The sequence below is a fragment of the Tachypleus tridentatus genome, chromosome 6 (genome assembly GCF_004210375.1).
Source record: "Tachypleus tridentatus isolate NWPU-2018 chromosome 6, ASM421037v1, whole genome shotgun sequence".
Taxonomy (NCBI): Eukaryota; Metazoa; Arthropoda; class Merostomata; order Xiphosura; family Limulidae; genus Tachypleus; species Tachypleus tridentatus.
Genome location: NC_134830.1, coordinates 42,957,744 through 42,976,761, shown reverse-complemented (window position 1 = coordinate 42,976,761; position 19,018 = coordinate 42,957,744). Strand labels below are relative to the sequence as shown.

The following is a 19,018-nucleotide window of genomic DNA, read 5'->3' as shown; positions in this document are numbered from 1 at the left end:
CGTTGGTAAAAGAGTAGCCCAAGAGTTGGCGGTGGGTGGTGATGACTAGCTGCCTTCCCTCTAGTCTTACACTGATAAATTAGGGATAGCTAGCGCAGATAATCTTTGTGTAGCTTTGCGCGAAATTCAAAACAAACAAACCTATCTATATTTTTGGGTTGTTCTGCCAAAAGGTTGTGCGCCCCCAGTCACCAGCACGAGCGCATCCACAGTTTGGAAAAATACTTTTAACGATTTTGTTTGTTTGTTGTAGAGCAAAGCCATACTGAACTACCGACTGTATCCACTACGGGGAATAGAACCTCTCATTTTGGCGATGCGAGTCCGTAATTTTACCGTTGTCCATATGATAAACCATTTTAACAGGATACTTTATTAAGAATTCAACTAGTATCAATAATTTAAACTAACGTTAATACTGTAGTAACATCAAGAGGTGATAACGAATGTACAAAAAAGTTAACTATTACCAAAACACTCAATTCCCATACAGTATCGAAATATATATATATATATATATATGAAATATATACTATAGTATAAACGTTCTATATGCTACTTTATCTCTTTATGTACATATATTCGTGTATGTATGCATATATATACATGCGCACACACGCACACATTCATATACATGACATTATCATATATTTTATATCTACGAATAACTTTCAACTTATACCAGTTGCAGCTGGGATGGATTACATTAACCTACCTCCGTTGTTGTATTATTAACCTTTGCCTGAAAATAAGCCATTTCGGAGAGTTCTCCACTTGGGAACTGGACGTGGTTGTACACCGATTTGCTGCTTGACGTAGATGGAAGCTTAGATGGGCTAACAACCATTTCGTTCCATAATATGAAGAACGTCGCATAAACTTCAATATATAATTCGATTCGCCCGTTAATTTAGTAATAATAATGTTGTTAATAAACGAGAATCTAAAGATGGGAAAATCTACGGTATGGGAGATAGATAAATGGAAATAATTGAATACTGATCAGGTGGAAATAAAAATAACGCTTTACACGAAAACCTCGCGTCAGTATACAGTTTTTCGTTTTCTCTTTGCTGATTGATAATCAAACAGATGGACTTTCCAAGGCTTCTAAAACACCTATTTAAAAACGAGGAGCCACTGTAATATTTTATGGGTGTATAATCTTTTCCCGACTTAACGGCTTGAATAGTACCCGACTGAGGTAATTTGTCAAGTACTTTATTAACACAGATTAATATCCTCAACGACACCTACCACCAGAGCCATGCAGAATGAGAGGAGAGAACGTAGTAGACGTTCCTAACCACCCTTTTCATCGCCTTTACACAGTGACGTCAAAAAGGTCGAGCCAATCAGGAACAAACAGCACTGCAAAGCTTTTTAAAAAGTAACTGTTACAAAACCGAGGAAGCATCAAGATATAATTATTCTATGAATTTATAATCCCACTGCCCTCTGAATTTGATTATTTTAATATTACCCTAAAAGCAATGGAATCCTGAGAGTCTGTAACTATAGTTAATATTTGATGAGACACACAGATGTGTTTGAGAATCATTATTATTACTCTCTCTATACGTTTAATAAATATACTGTACACTAACTTGATATTTTTACACTTATATTGAACGTTTGCTACGTATTTTAGCCTCACACAATATCTTAAGGAATAGTTATTATTTCCGTATTTTAATCATACAAATGTAGTCTACGATGACACTAAGATATTGGTTTTACCAACAAAATATTTTTCTGACTTGACTGGTGCCTAATGAAGTTTTTGTTTGTTTTCTGCATTTGGCGCAAAGCTTCTAGAGGGCTATCTGCCCTTAAATTTGAAGTGAAAGACTAGAGGAACGGAAGATAGACAATTAGCAACACACACCGCCAATTCCCGATCTACACTTTACGACTGAAAGATTGAGCATGTTTGATGATGGAATTCCAACTTACAAACTGCAAGTCTGATGCTGTAACCACAAGGCCTCAACTCGGGTAAAACTTGTTAATGGTAAACGCTAACGATGCCATTTTCACACAGGGTTGAGAATGATATATTAAAACGGTTTCGAATATGCAAGTCACATGGCAACCACAGTTTATACAAATTTATAGTTGAATGAAATGTATCACAACTACACTCTAGTATTGTTTTACCTTTCATAAATGGTGTGATGCTACCAGAAATTGGTTGTTTTAAGGGATTATATGCAACACCCCTTCATGATGCAAAATATTCATACACTTAGATCATAAAGATATGCTCAGATAGGAAATTTAGAATTTCCAAGTTAGGATATCTTTTGGTTTTAGAAAACAAATGAGCATGAATTAACTTGAGACACCAGAACCATCAAGAAAGATCTGCAACAAATACCACATTTATGGTAAGGAAAGAACAGTATCTTGTAACATAGGATAATCCATGAACACAAAGGTCATACACATGATAAAGTAGGATCTCCATCTGATAAAGTGACATAAGTGGTTTACACAACATATTTATGCAACTATTGCATGAACAAGTGATGTAAGTGGTAGCATATGACCCTGGGATATTTATTTTGGATGGATGATTGAACTGGATCAGGCTTTACCTCCTAAATTAAATTTAATAATTTGTAAGTAGTACGCAACTGTACTGATATCATAGTTACTACATCATCACAACTGCAAACAATTGGTGTTAATAATGATCATATGATTTGAATGGTTAATGAAAACCACAGAAACTGTAACAAGTGTCAGTGTAAAAAGTTGTTTCTGGTAGGAAAACCTGTCAGCATCTACATGATCCTGGAACTTCAAATCTCTTAAAGACACAGAAGTCAGGAAGTTTCTTTGCTTAGAATGACCTCTGAAGGTGATGAAATAGGAAAAGCTTTCGATTAAGAAACTTGCATTATTCTTCTGTTTATGTAATTATCTGTTTGGTATAAAAATGCTGATTTACAATCACTTTGATGACCAGAACCTTTCACATGAATAAAAACAACAGTTTTTCTTTTCACATTTAATGTAATTTTTATGTTCAGAAAGTGCAGTACCACTTCCTGTTATTAGTTTTAGAATTTTGCCAATGTAATGTGACTAGTGTTGACGGTTAGAATTTTACTGATTTTTTTTATTTTGATATGTTAATTTGTGTGCATACATGTTTTGTTACTTTGGTCTTTTCTGATGTAGCTAAAGAGGTAAAGGCCCCTCCCTCCTGTTCTTTCATCTTCCTAAGGTTCTCGACAATTTGGTGCTTATGGTTGCATACTTCAAGTAACTGGAGAATGAAATCAACATCAGTACTATTTCATATATATAGTCAAGTAAAGATATTGTGTTGATAGATATGTATGACTGCACTATTGAAATGAATGCTGTGAAACTATCATCCTCACACACCAGATACATTATGGAAAGTTTGCAGAATGAAGTAGTGTGTTTTGGACATGACACTGGATACTTTGTAACAGAAACTAAACTGCAAAGCTATAGTTATGATGCACAGTGTCAAACAGAACATGGCTAGATGCAGCAAATGAACTGTAACAATCTGATGAGGATCTAAAATTGCTTTGATATAATGTACTGAACTTTTTTACTTAGGTACTGTTTATAGAACAGTAATATTTATAACACTGCCTTGTCTGTTAAATTGATCACTGGTTTAGATAGGTAGTAGATATTGTTCAAAAACTGCAATGAATTGAGAAGTAACAGTCCCTTTGTATATCAACAGAGAAATACTGACATTTAGTCAAGGACTGCAGAAAGTTCAACAAAGTCAACAGATGCATTTATTGTTTGAAAATAATATGATGATTAGTAATCCTGTTTTAATATAAAAGTCAGCCATGGTATTGTTTTACATTAACAAAGGCTAATAACAACATTTAAGCATTAAGGAATACATATAATTCTTAATTAAAAGATAATTAAAGAGGCCCATCATGGCTCACAAAGGTGTCAATGTTTACTTGTAGAGCCTTTCTTCAGAATTTAAATGTCATATATGTGAAAATATTAAATTTAATTGTTGCACAAGCCCCAAACAGAAACAAGTGGTTAAGATAAATCAAAATAACTTTTTATACAACAAAAAGAAAATTCAATTCCAACATTTCATAATGATAGTTGATCCATGATCAAGAACTTATTTCCCTAATATTGGCCTCAATATGATATTTGAAGGAATGGTAAACAAGATTTAGTGAAGGACAATGTGCACCATGACTCAAGCATCTGATTTTATTGCTTGGACTTTGTTATGACAAAGCAACTTTAAGGCTTTAATTTCAAATTGCAAGTCTCAGTTTGATAAAAATATTTTACAGTAATATTATTCTATTTGCTACTGGCAACCTAAAAAAAATTTATTCAGTTACCAGTTTACTTCGTCACAGATAATGTAACTGTAATATAACTTGCAATTGTTACATAATATACAAAACTAGGAGCTTTCTGGATTTGACCACGAGTCTCTAATGATAAATATATAAACTTTAATGAACATATTTCACAATACTCCATTTATAGATTCTACAATGGAATTATATATTCCTTATTATTTTGTTTCAAAGAATTCATAACAGTGCTATTATAATTAAAAACTATGTCATGCAGTTAGCATGATATCCATGCAACTCATAGGTTTTTATTTCTAATTTATTTATTATTATTAATAATATTTTATTACCATAACCTAATTATTCAGTTCTTATAAAAACAGTCTTGACAGTTCATCAATTGCTAATTAAATAAAATATAAGTACAAAATTTCAAATTATGCATGAATCATGAATTCCTGTTTATACATTGTTGTATTCTTATTCAAATTACTTACAAGTATTCATTTTAATGTTTCAGCAATAATAAAATCACATCACATGTGATATTATTACTGTGTTAATGGTGTACTAATGTTTAAATCAAAATGCACTTACACATGCTCACATATAGATATGACACTGTCAACTACCTCATAAAATGTATATCAATCAGACAGAGAATCTTAGATTAAGAATACATCTGCACAAGTTATATTTTAGAACTCACAGTTATGGTTCTGTAAAGTGCCCTAAACAAGTTAATAACCTTATTCTTTAAATCCATATTTTCTTGATGTTGAGAAACCCGCTTGAAATAAAAATATATCTCAGAACAGCTGGTATGGGTATTAACACTTCTCTTGATAAGGGGATAACATATTTTATTGAAAAAGTCATCTTTTCTTTTTAATTGCATGTTTGTGAGGATTTGGATAAAAATAAAATGTGTGTTTTCTTATAACAAAGCCACATCAGCCTATTTGCTGGGTCCATTGAGGGGAACTGAACTTTCTGATTTTAGCATTGTAAATCTGTAGACTTATAACCTGTCCCAGTAGGGTACAAAGGTTAATGACTGATTAAACAGTAAAAATATTTAAAATCGGTAACTTTAAGCTATTTAGTTTTCAATTTCATTTATATTATTACATTTTGAATACAAAACTGTTTCTAATTTCTTTTTAAATATGTTTTTCTAGATAACTGACTTTAATTTCAATACTTTTATAAAACATTTTGTTAAGGGTTTATTTTTAAGATTTGGTTGACTGACATGCTGAATATAAGCTGCAAAAACACTATCAACCATGACAGACAGTACTGTGTTGTGTCTTTTGAGTTTTAGTATTCAATCTGTCCTTGAGAAGTTCATATTTGTATACTTAAACATGCAAACACATACAAACAAACCAGTGAGAATAATCTAACAGCTTTACCAAGATAATAGTGTATTTCTATTGAACAAAACATTTATCACTCTTCCCCATTTGAAATTGTAAAGTTGGATAATTTGTATATAACTATTTATGTAATAAAACAAACACATTTAATAACGAGAAAAATTGCGTGGGTGTTCAAAAGTAGGTTCCTTTACAATAGACATGCCAACTGTGTTTCCTAAATTCTGAAGAGCGCATGCATCACTAAGCATTACACATTCGATTAAATAAACATTTGAAAAAACATATTAGGCGGGAAAGGTGTAGGAAGATGTAGGTTTATACCAGCCAAGAACATCCGTTTCTAATAGGTCCTTACACTGTTAAAACGATTATAAAACAAAGGAAATTCAAGTATTAGGAGTTCTGAAGGTGTTATCTAATTACATATATTCAACCTCCAACATTCAAACAGTAGTTTAACTTTCTCATGATCTTAGAAAAACGTATGCAGCATAATATTGGATTATCTTCTTTCCTGGAAGCGCTAAGATCTTACACTATCGATTTAAATACAAAACATACGACGCAGCGCCTTACTCACATAATTAAGTATTTTTTGGCACAAATATATAAATTTTAACAAACATTTCACAATGATTTTCTTATAGTTTCTTCAATGGAATAATATATATATATATACGTTATTACTTTGTTTTCAAAAATTCATTACAACGCTATTTTGCAGGAAGCTTTCAAAATTAAGTTTTAAAATAAGAAACGTAAGTTTAAGGCTTTATAAATGGGAATCCTATACACGAAGTAACATTATGATATATGTTAACAATTGGTGATAAAAAAAATGCGGGGTCTTAAATTAATTAATTATATTTCAGAAAGAGCGAAAATATGTACATACATTAATAAATAGAACGATAAGTTGATTGAGTTTGTGACGTATATACGCATACATAAAATGATCAGGCACTTTACTGGGCATGAATTTTTCGGCGCCCAGGCCGTGAAAGTGTGTTTTCTCGGGGTACTAACGTTTCCCCAACAGCTAAATCTCTAGTATTGGATCTGTAGATCCCAGCCAAGGAAACATTCTTGCCTATTCCTGAAAAGAGCCGTTTATGTCAATTAAGTTAATCTCAAGTCAGTGTGTAGTAATCTCCAGCCGTCAGGTTATTCTGACCACGGGGCCAGGCCTGGCTCACTTCCCTTATGACGCCCTCGTCCAAAACTCCCCTCTCTCGCGTCACTTTCATATCCCCCACCTCACTTCTTCACCTTAAAGAAATTAAAACAAAATAAAGACAAACTTCCATGCAAGTTTCAACAATCTTTCACGGAAGAGGAGAAAGAGGAACCACAACGTTCCTGGCCACCCCAGTTGCAGAGAGAATTCTTCAGACTTCTCTCTCTCTCTAAACTAAACCCCTGCCAAGTTCGTTTGCGTTTTGGGCGTGAAATCGGGTTTCTTTTTCGATGTCAGGATCACGCTTACAAATCGCTAGTCTTTGGCGTATGGTTTTTTGGATAGCTATAGCATAATTTTATCGATCAAAAGTTCAAACTTAATAAAAAAAAATTAACTTATGGGAATGCTCAAATAAAACGAACTTTCAATTAAAGTGCTGGCTGACCGCTTACTTAAATGACAATTGGCGACTGTACAGTAAAACATACACGAAAACTAAAATCACATAATAATAAATACCAAAGAAGGTGGAAAGATGGTGTTAGAAAACAATAACAAAATATTTCTAAAAGCACAATCACAATGACTTTTCCACTACTGTACGATCAAACTTTAAGTGAAACTATTATCGGTATTAACATTTTATAGTAATTGTTATATTCACATATCGCTGCGACATACAAATGCTGCCATTTCATTTGCAACTATAAATCTATTTACACTAAAACGCAAGCGCAGAAGAAATGCAAGTGATAATAAAAAAATATTACGCTTTATAACAATTTCATCTACTACAATTAGGGGCCCAATGCATAAGATGTAATACTAACCAGCTTCCAGTAGAAGTACAGCTGTTAAACCCTTGTGGAGATATATAAAGAAAATTAATGATTTTAAATGCCATGTAGGACATCCTGAAAAACACGTTAATACCATAACTGAGATATCCATTCTGAAGTTACCACGTTAAGATGCAAACAAAAATGAATGCACATGTTGCAAGCTATAATTTTAATGTTGTACTTTGTTTGTTAGTTCAAGGAGCTGCGAGACTTTAACGATGACGAAAAAAAGAGAACGGCACAGCAAATTATATTTCTATAGGATTTGACCTCAAGTTTTCTAATAATTTTGAGGGAAGATTATAAATCCAAGGTTAAACAAAACATCAAAAAATAGTTAAGAAAATAGATGTTTCTAACTGGTAATGTGAAATAGTCTGTATTTTCAGTTTTAGTGACATTTGGTTCTGTGTTAGCTGTGAACATAGTGAGTTACTTTACATAAGCTATATTTTTAATATTGCAATTTGTTTCTTAGTACAGGGCACTAAGCACCATGATGATAAATTGAAGCTGAGATAGGCATATAAACTTCTAAGGAATTTGATGTCAGATCAAATTTTGTTGAATACTTTATTGGCAATATCTTATGAAAATCTACAACTATTGTTATTAGGATTTTAATATTTATTAAAAGAACAAAACTACAAATATGAAAATGTGGGGCATAAAACACAGTTAAACTTATCAGAATAAAGAAATGATTTTGTGATTTACTTGTATGTGTTGCTGAATGAAAATGTAATGGTTAAATGTGAAACATTTCAATACACTTAATTAATAACATCTCAAAGAAGACCTTTGGAATTTAGAGTAGACAGTAACAATACAGAATTGTAATTATAAATTTGACTTTTCACTGAAGTAATGAGCTTCAAAACGTCATTATTTTGTATGATGAAAGAGTTTTTGATGACACCTAACATTTTGTGGTTTCTAATTTCTTAGCTAAAGTCTTTAACCTCTTAAGATCAGTTGGGCCATTAATTAAATTTCAACAGCAAGCCTACTTTTTAAAATATTTAATAATGTTGTTCAAGTTTAAAATAACTATGGAATCAGTTCCTGTTGACTGTAATAGAGCTAACACTTTACAGGAGTTTAAGAGAATCACTAATTTTATGACAATTAAAGGGTGTGTTTAAATTTTTACTTAAGTATATGTGTGTGTGTGCACGAGCACCTGTGTGAAAGGATAAATTTAGAGAATGAAAATGGCTATTTGTTCTTCAAACATATGTGTGTCATGTTGCATATTTTGGATAAAATATTGTCACAATTTGTCAGGAAAGTCCTGATTTTAGTGTTGTAAGGCTATAGACTTACCGCTGTACCAGCAGGGAACTCAAAAGTATGAAGTATATTTTTAGTGCAATGAGAAACGAACTAAGAACCCTTATGTTCAAAGTCTAGACTCCTACCGATGTTGTGTTTGTTTGTTATTTGAATTTTGCACAAAGCTACTCAAGGTCTATTTGTGCTAGCCATCCCTAATTTAGCAGTGTAAGACTAGAGGGAAGGCAGCTAGTCATCACCACCCACTGCCAACTCTTGGGCTACTCCTTTACCAACGAATAGTGGGATTGACCGTCACATTATAATGCCCCCACGGCTGAGAGGGCGAGCATGTTTGGTGCAACCTGGATTTAAACCTGGGACCCAATGTTGTGAAACAATAGATAATTTTATGTCAGTCTACACTGTGAGGTATCAAAAATAATACAATTAAAAGTTGTAGAAAAATTAAACAATGTATTTTATAATTACTGCAAGATAACAAGACTGTAGGTTTTACCTCTGTCCTCTACCTAGCCAAATATATATATTTTTTAATTACTACATCAATCCAAAAGGATGTTTATTTTCTAAAGCATACCCAATTTATCATTGTTATGTAAGGATTAAAATAAGTTCTTACAAGATGTAAGCATTAGTTACTACATACAAATATACTTTACTGGTTCTATGGAATGTACTGTAAGAAGTCTTTCACAATTAAGTCTAACATAGGAAGGGTTATATAGTATCTGTAATTAATCCTTTAACTATAGAATTAATTTCATTGTTCAATATTCCAATGGAAGAACTCTTAAATATCATACTATTACTGATCCTAAAGAGTCGTGTTACAAAGTATGGATAAATGTAATATGTTTTGTTATAGTATAAGTACATGATCAAATTACACTTCCCAAAAATGATTGTGTTTGTTGGCCACCTGGTGATACAACACAATTTATATAGTGTTTATTTCATTTGATTTCATTTGTTCAAAACATATTAACATGGTCAAACAAATTATTGTAGAAAAATCAAATTATCTATTTTAAGAAGAAATAAAGAAACAAAACATTGATCTATATGCAAGATGATAAAATTATATCCATGTGTATTTTGATACGAAGAAGTGACTAAGCAAAACCCTGTTTTTCATTATTACCAGCATTTCAGTATGAACATCAAATTAAGAAATGTAGCTACCTGAGAAACTATTTAAATAGTTTTCATAAATAATGATCAAACACCCTATAAAAAACCTAGTAGGGAGTCTTACCAAATAGCATTCTTCCATCTTGGAAAATGCTCATTTATAATATATTTTCAATTTTTAGCCCTCAGTCAATTTTATATACACTACTCTCTCTCTCTTTTTTCCCAAACCAACAGACACCAAAATATTACTTAGTCCCTTGTGAGTTATCTTATAAAAGTTAAACAATATTCAATTTGACAACTGACTAGTTAGTGTTTTCTTGGGATACTACTGTCCCACACCCTCACATCAATTTCTCCACACATACAGTTACAACAGAAAGTGTTCATACCCCTGCGTCGTGAGTAGTTTTTTCCTCATAACTTAAAAAGTATCATGATTAGGATAATGAAAGTATAGTATATTACAAATATTATACTGACACACATCTACAAGTGTTCATGCATCTACTTTAATGGTCAGTTGTGTAGCCTTTCAGGTGAATTACTTAGTGCAATCTCTCCTCATAGCCCTCCATGATCGTTTGACAGAACTCAACTGGTATTTTCATCCATTCTTCTTTACAGAAGGCCTACAACTCCTGCAAGTTTTTTGGATGACGCTGATGAACCCTGGTCTTCAACTTATGCCAAACGTTTTCAATTTGGTTGAGATCGGGTGACTGCGATGGCCGCTCCAGAATGCTTATATGGTTCCTCTGCAATCAGGATTGTACATATTTCGATGTGTGCTTAGGGTCATTGTCATGCTGGAAGATCCAACAATGCCCACGCCACAAGTTCCGAGCATCATTCTTGATACAAGTGCCTAATATATCAACGTACTCCTCTTTTTTCATGATTCCGTTGACGTGATGAAAACTGCCTACACCAGAAGAGCTGAAGGAATCCCATAGCATGATCAAGCCACCACAGTGTTTAACTGTAGGGACAGTGTTTTTTGGAAAATTTCATTCCCCCTTCTTATGGAAAATATAGCGAACATCATTGTGGCCGAAGAGCTCGATTTTAGTCTTGTCTGACCAAAAAATACTCTTCCAATAGGTAAAGGGTTTATTTACATGCTTTCTTGCATACCTCACTTGTGCTTCTAAATGAATAGGTATTAAATATGGAGTTCTACGAGGATAGCATTCTTTGAACCCAGAAAAGCATAACATGTTCGTAACTGTAGGGGTGCTTACTTCAACCCCAGTTTCCCTTACTAATTTCTGCATGTCATTATGTGTTAAATGAGGGTTCCTACTGACTTCTCCAAGAACTTTTTTCTTGGTTCTCTCTGGAATTTTGGTGGGGCATCCAGAACGAGGGAGGTTAGCAGTTGATCCTGTACGCTTAAACTTGGCAATTATGCTTTAAACAGTAGATTTTGGCACATTAAGTTGTGTAGCAATACTGGAAAGAGACACACAAGACTTGTATTTTACAATAATTCGTTTTTTAAATTACTGGACAATTATTTCTTGTTTACCATGATGACAAAGCAGATAATGACAAAGACGGCACTAAATTGCCGGAAGTACATTTTTTGCTGGCTAAATTCCAATAATTCACCAAACTAAACAAAATTTTTACAAGAATATCAGTTTTTTCACACGTTCTGAACTGTACGAACACTTTCTGCTCCTCCTATTTTTGGTTATTTGTTTATAAACACAGTTTATTTGCTGCTTAATTTACATACAAATTTATGTAGATATGTGTTAGTGTAATATTTATAATATATTTTAATTCTATTAGCCTAATCATGATACTTTTTAAGTTATGAGCAAAAAAACCACTCAGGACGCAGGGGTATGAACACTTTCTATCGTAACTGTAGGATTCATATATTCTTGCCATTGAGTTCAAGTTTGAGAAGAAATCAGATTTATGGAAATATCAGACTCTCTTTGATTGACATTCTTCTGGCTTAACTTCTACAATCAATTAAATCACTTATTCTCAAGTAAAATTTTTTCCACATACAGTCCTACTCTGTTACCATATGCAGGGCAAAGAGAAAGATTTATTTCTGAACAACCCCAGTTGTCTCCCAAATTTTTTTCATAAACTCCTGGGCAGCCTTACACCAAAAAGAATTTACCAGGAATATGATGATGATTAAAAGTCTATTTAAAAAATCTGATGCTTATTAAAATGTTAATAAATTTATAAGGCAAGGAAAAATTTTTTTAAATTACCTAGAGAACCAATAATGCCAGTTCTGGACTTGTGAGAACAGATTCTCAGATTCTAATGTATTGTTAACAAATTTTCTAACTAGTGAACCTATAGTTTTCATGGAACCTTTCTTAAAGCTTTTTTCTTAAATAAGGATCACAACAGCAATTTTCAAATGACCAGCCATTTCTCTGGTGTCAAGAGAGTTCTGAAAAGTAATAGTAAGAAAAATAAATACTAAAGTTCTGCTAAGCTTCTTTGAGGTTTATGAGTAACTCTTATTATGACCAAGAACTTGATTCTCAACTTATTTAAGTTTTTTTTACTGAAAGACATTTTGTTATGTATTAGATATGATTTTGTGGTAAGCAAATGCACCATTTAAAATTAGTCAAGTGAAACCAAAACCATAAAGCTGTCAATCACTACGTGGCACTGAAATCAAGGAAGAGAAATATAAAAGCAAACATGGTGTTATTGGGACGAAACATCCATTCGTCAACAGAAATGTCAGTTTCTACCAGTTAGAACGATGACATTGAATGAAGGTCAATGTAAGGGATGCAAGTTGTGAACATCAATAAACTGTTTCGTTGATGAACTGTGTTGGTGTGCATATCTCATCATCATGATAAACAAAGCCAGACGTCATCAACGTGGCCTGAAAATGAACTGTAATTGACAGGATCTACTTAATATTATGTGACAGTCAACAGTACATGTCTTACAGTTACAACATGTTTGTTACTCTGGTCGCCAGTCCACACAACATAACCATCAACTCATCCATTCTAACAAGAAATTATCATCTGTTTGGTTGAACTGAACTATCTGTCCATTGTTATACGGGTTTACTGTGTTCTGCGAGAAACAGTCAATGCACAAAAGGTATCAAGCTCATCTAATTGGAGCTAACTGTCGTACAAATACAAAATATCTGGTAAAGAATGATCACTCTGGAGACATTTAGGTTTACTATGTATCTATTATTTACATGCTATAGTTAAGTTAATATTAAAAGGTATTAGGTGCTTGTTATAATCTGTTCTTGTCCTATGTATAAAATTTGCATATATCACACACACATGTATTCAATAATAATATGAAATGTTTGAATACTAACATGGCATATCTAAAATGACTGACTGTTTGTAAACAACAGACAGTTTGCTGTTCACACAATTAGAAGTTTTTAACTCTTAACATCATTTTGTTCTTTGAGCTTCAATAATGTTTAACACAGTTTTAGATACTATATTATTGTAGTTTTTGAAAGCATTTTGATTAATATTTAAACTGTTGTGACCTTTAACATTGCTATGTTCTTTTATCCTCCATATCAGTCTTTCTGTTGTGCAACCATTTCAAATGCTTTCACACATCAATATTGCAGTGTCTAAAAATATGATTAAAATAAGAGAAAATGCAGAAAATTAGAAGCTTTCAAGAAGAAAAGAAAGTCTACCAATTTGGTGAAGGAAGCTTGGTCTATATAACCAACAAATTGCTTCCAAGCCTTGACTGGAAAAATAAGGCAGTTAAACATCTTTAACATAAAGTTAGAAATCTTCCCTGTCATTAACAGTTGTTTTTAAGTGTAAAGCTACACAAATGATTATAACTAAAAGTGGTTATTTTAACTAGCTCTAATCAATGTAACAGGTGATCATTGGTTAACCTCTCATTTTATAATTTTTTTGAATTTTGAACTTTGTTTTGAATTTCGCACAAAGCTACACAAGGGCTATGTGCGCTAGCTGTCCCTAATTTAGCAGTGTAAGACTAGATGGAAGGCAGCTAGTCATCACCACCCACTGCCAACTCTTGGGCTACTATTTTACCAATGAATTGTGGGATTGGCCATCACATTATAAGACCTACACGGCTGAAAGGCCGAGCATTTTTGGTGTGACAAGGATTTGAATCCTTGACCCTTGAATTACAAGTCGAGTGCCTTAACCACCTGGCCATGCCAGGCCCCTATTTAAGAAAGATACTCATTATAAATAATAAAGTTGGGGTTTAGGTTTTCTTCATAAGCCTTTTTGAAGGAGAAAAGAAAAGAACACATCAAGATTTTGTTCATGTTTGTTCACTTTCTTTTCAATGATTTTCAATTTTATTGTTTTTAATAATCATGTTTACCAATTTTTCTAACAAGATTTACAAACTGTCAGCATAGTTCTGGTGTAGCACACAACTTTTCATTTCTGTGGCAAGATACAAATTAATTCCTTTTATTAATATATGATTTACATTTTCATTGAATTCATAAAGTTTCAAATAATGTCTTTAATAATTGCAGTTATTAATACTATGAAATCATTTAACACACTCATTTACATTCAAAACTTAATAACTTTTCCAAAATTTAAGAGATAGTTGTTCTCACAATACATTAATTTTGTATAACTGTCATATGATAAACTGAAATACAAGTATAACTAATAAATATCTTTAACTGATTGGTTTAACAGCACAAATTAAAATTAATTCAATTAGATTATAATATTTAACATATATAAAATCAGAGTCACCATTTAAAAATTAGACTAAACAGAGACCACACAAATAGTTGAATTATGTTATGTGATTAACTTTGCATTACCATGCAATACAGGACAATGGGATAATTTTTTTATGGTCAAATCTATAATATGACTTTAGTTGTACCTTGCATCATGCATTCTGGTGATCTTGTTGTATCAAGACAGAGGTATTATCAGTTAATTATCGAGCATCACAAAATAGAACTGAATTACATATGTAGTTGTCATTCTGTTAATTAACCAAATATGTATTTTTATTTCAAATGGCATCACATGTTTGGTTACATTAATATTACTTAGAGGTCACTACACACACACACACACACACAAAAACTGACAGTCATCACGATAAGCTGGTTGATCCAACTAATAAACTCAAGCAAGTCTACAACGTAAACATGCTTTAAACTGTGCTATAAGATACTTCACTCACTGATAACTGACCTCATCAGTAACCTGGTTTGCTTTCATCTGATATTGGTTTAGTTCACTGTATCCAGCAGAATCATTGTTTAATGCAGACATGATGATCTATTTAAGAAGTAGTGAGCAGTTGAAAAATCACAGAAACTATTAGATATCTTCCAAAAACCAATATCTGTAAAGAAAACAAAAACAATATTATGGCTTCACTTTTTTACACTGAGAGGAAAATATTATAAAAACAAAAATACTTTTTTCCCTGTACCTCCAATCAAAGCCTCATACAATCCTTCCCAAATTTTTCAGTGTCTTGACAACACTGCCACAAAGACTAAACTTCAATGACAAAAGTCAAACACTTAATAAGAGTTTCTTTCGTGCTATCTTATTTTCCCTTAAATAGGGATTTTCTTTATAATTTTTCTTTTTCAATGTCCACTCTTTTTTCTTCTTTCATAGGGTAAGAGAAACCATTAGGCAAGCTTGACAGTTACTTAGGTAATGTGTGTTTTGGATAAGTAGGTACAAAAAAAAAAAGTGTTAACTAAAAAATAGAATTTCAACAATCAATAATGCAGTTTTAACTGTATCATAGATTGAATATTATGCAGCTGCTAAGTCAAGCATACTCCATTAAGTGTAAAAAATATTAACTTATTTTCAATGTACTTCTTCACATGAATTTACTGTTATTGACATGTCACATATGATAAAACATATTAGACTTGGTGCAGTGAAATATATATCGTAGGGTCAATAAAAGGTATATAACATTTTATAAAGTAGTCTGTACTCTTTACCATCATTTCATTTATGTATGTGTAAAATAAATCAGTAAAGGTCTTCACTTTATATTTTATTCTTTTATATTGGAAGTGGATGAATCACAAGAATTGACAGGGGTGCCAGGTGATCAGTTACACCAATTACCCTTGCACCAGTGCTGACCTCTCTTATAACCCAAAATTATATCCAAATTTTCAAAATTTTTCTATTAGGGTATACACAATTAATTATAAGAATATTTACATATGCTTACAATCATACACAAGTTCAAATATGCACATAAATGCTTATAATGAAATCTCAAAACTTTTAGTGAATACATACTTAATTAAACATCATACAATTTTTGACACTTATCTCATCCAGTGCAATGCTTCCAGGTTTTTAATGCTACTAGAAAAATTACTGACTGAAGAAAGTTTCATTAAGAAACATCCATTTTGTTGAACATTCTTAAAAACAACACTCAAGGTTCGGTCAATATGATCAATCTCATGACAACCACAGAAAATTAAGAAATAAATATAAGACATGCCTTTCTTGTTCTGGAATGACTACACACTACAACACAAATACATTTTTTTAGACAAAATAGCTTAAATCTTTTAACATGATGCATTTATATACATTTAAAATTATTATATTGACCTTTTAGCCATGCCTGGCTAAAAATACATAAGTTAAAAATGATGTGGCACATATACCTTCATGTTACCATATCCAATAAAATAACACTGACTTAGTCTTTAAAAAATGGCATGTCTTGGCTGTTTTAGAGGACTAGCATTTTGTAAAATACAGTAACATTTCAATATACTTTATATATTTATACAGATTATTGCTATTTATAAATATGTTCTTATTTTCCTTAAAAAACAGTAAATAAAGAAGTAACTCAATCAAGCATCTCTTATAGTTATGACCTTTATATACAATTGTTGCTTGCTAAGGCTAAAGAAATTTCACACATGGAGGATGTAAACTGAGATAATTTTATATATACATTTGAATAACCAAAAATTCAAAAACTACTTTATCAATACCATAGAATTATATTATATTTAGCAAGTTTAGTAACTAAGATCCATTTTGGTTTAAAAAAGATGAAATTTTGAAAAGCTAAAAGACTCAATTTACCAGCATAAAGGATTGTCTTGAAAGAAAGAAATGATACCATTACATATGAAAAAGGATAAAAAAGCAACAAGGAGAACATTCTGAGGTTCCGATTGGTTAATCACATCATATATAGAAGTATATATAAGGAAGTATTTCCAAAAATATCTCAACACATAGAAAAGAAAGGAAATCCTTGTTTTATATTCCGGCTTGTAAATATCAGTAATTTGAGTTCATAATTAATACAAAACTACAGACATTGTATTTTCACATCAATAAACTTCTAATCTAAACCAGTGCTGCATTCAGTATATCACGTCACACAAATGTTGATGTTTAGGTGTTTCTTTTAATATTTAAGAAATTAAACAATGTATAATATGAATATTTGAATTATAATCTACATTTTGACACTAAATGTAATGATGTAAATTAATAAAGTAGCAGTTCAACAAAATTTTGAATATAAGTCAAGAAACAGGATCACACAACTTTTGGAAAGTGTTAAGCTGACCTAACTAACAGGAATTGGTTTATCTGAGAATATCATACACACATATATTAATCATGTGATTGGTTGGTTGGTTTGGTGTTTTATGACACAAAGTAACTAGGCTATCTGTGCCAAACATCCAGTAAAAAATTTAAAGTAAATTTAGTAAAATTCATAAAAGTAAATTAAAGTAAAACAAAGTTTAAAAAAACAACATCAATAGCATTAAAACCAATTTTTGCATCTAGTTTACAGTGGCAAGAGAAAAACTACAGCAATACAAGTTGTAAAGGACTTTCTGCAGCATAATTGAAATTATCATAACTTGCAGGAAGACTATCAGCAAAGTACAAAAACCACCATTAGTCACCTGAAGTTGGCCTTTCCAGTCCTGGTTCCAAGTTATTTGATGTTATGGCCATTTTCAAAAAGTAATAAAAGTTTTAAAAGCCTTGTAGGAAAATTTTCATTATAACTCCCAAGGTTGACTAACAGGTAGTTGAAACAGCAGCATTAGTCACCTAAAGTTTGTCTTTTTCAGTCCTGGTTTTGAGTTTTTGATGTTATGGTCATTTTCTAATTTCAAATCAAACTAGATGTACTTTGATTCTTAAAAGGGAATTACATTAATAAAGGTCCAATGTATAAATTAAAAAAACTTAAATAGCATTAAAAAGATAAATGGCCTTTAAAAAACTGAAAACGTTTTCAAGGTGGACAGTGTCACCATCACCAAAAACACTATTGTTACGGACAAACCTTGGGACAAAACATGTTTAAAATGGTGTTGTTGTCGAGTCATAACAACAGTAAGATGATAAAACACAGCTTATTTTGACCCGAGTGTTACACACAGAACATATTGGTGCACCAGTCCAAGATAAAAGAAAATGAAGATTTAAACTGCAACAAGTGCATAGTCTAGTTAGAACAACTTCATCTTTCTGATCCTTATGGTAGCAAGACAGCCAAAGTCCAATAGAGGGTTTTATTTGAAAAAGCTTGTTTTCACTTTGCTCATTCCGAGTCAACTGCCAACTGGCACAGAGCCAAGCCTTGAATACAGAACCATAGTCCATGTATGGAACATGCACAGCAGTGATAGTGTCAGAGTAAATAGATTTTCCTGCTGTGTCGGCAAGCTCATTCCTGCGAATACCAACATGGCCTGGTATCCAGAAAAACTGAATAGAAGTAGATGTTAAAAAGAAATGGTCCAGTCGGTCTTAAATATCGGCAAGA

At 32.1% G+C, this 19,018-nt stretch overlaps 1 protein-coding gene across 3 annotated transcripts in view; it reads right to left on the bottom strand.

The window, feature by feature from the left end:
* Positions 1-19,018, bottom strand: part of LOC143252340 (synaptosomal-associated protein 25-like) — a 50,526-nt gene that overhangs the window by 23,627 nt on the left and 7,881 nt on the right. The window contains exons 1-2 of one of the 3 annotated variants that reach the window (XM_076504319.1): positions 17,302-17,360; positions 15,400-15,553 (exon numbers count right to left, since the gene is read on the bottom strand). In XM_076504319.1, coding sequence (XP_076360434.1) covers positions 15,400-15,480 — 81 coding nt within the window. In that variant the 5' untranslated portion in view covers positions 15,481-15,553; positions 17,302-17,360. Of the gene's footprint in view, positions 1-715; positions 1,277-15,399; positions 15,554-17,301; positions 17,361-19,018 lie in introns of those variants that run through there. The other 2 variants (XM_076504318.1, XM_076504317.1) reach the window with 2 other exon arrangements.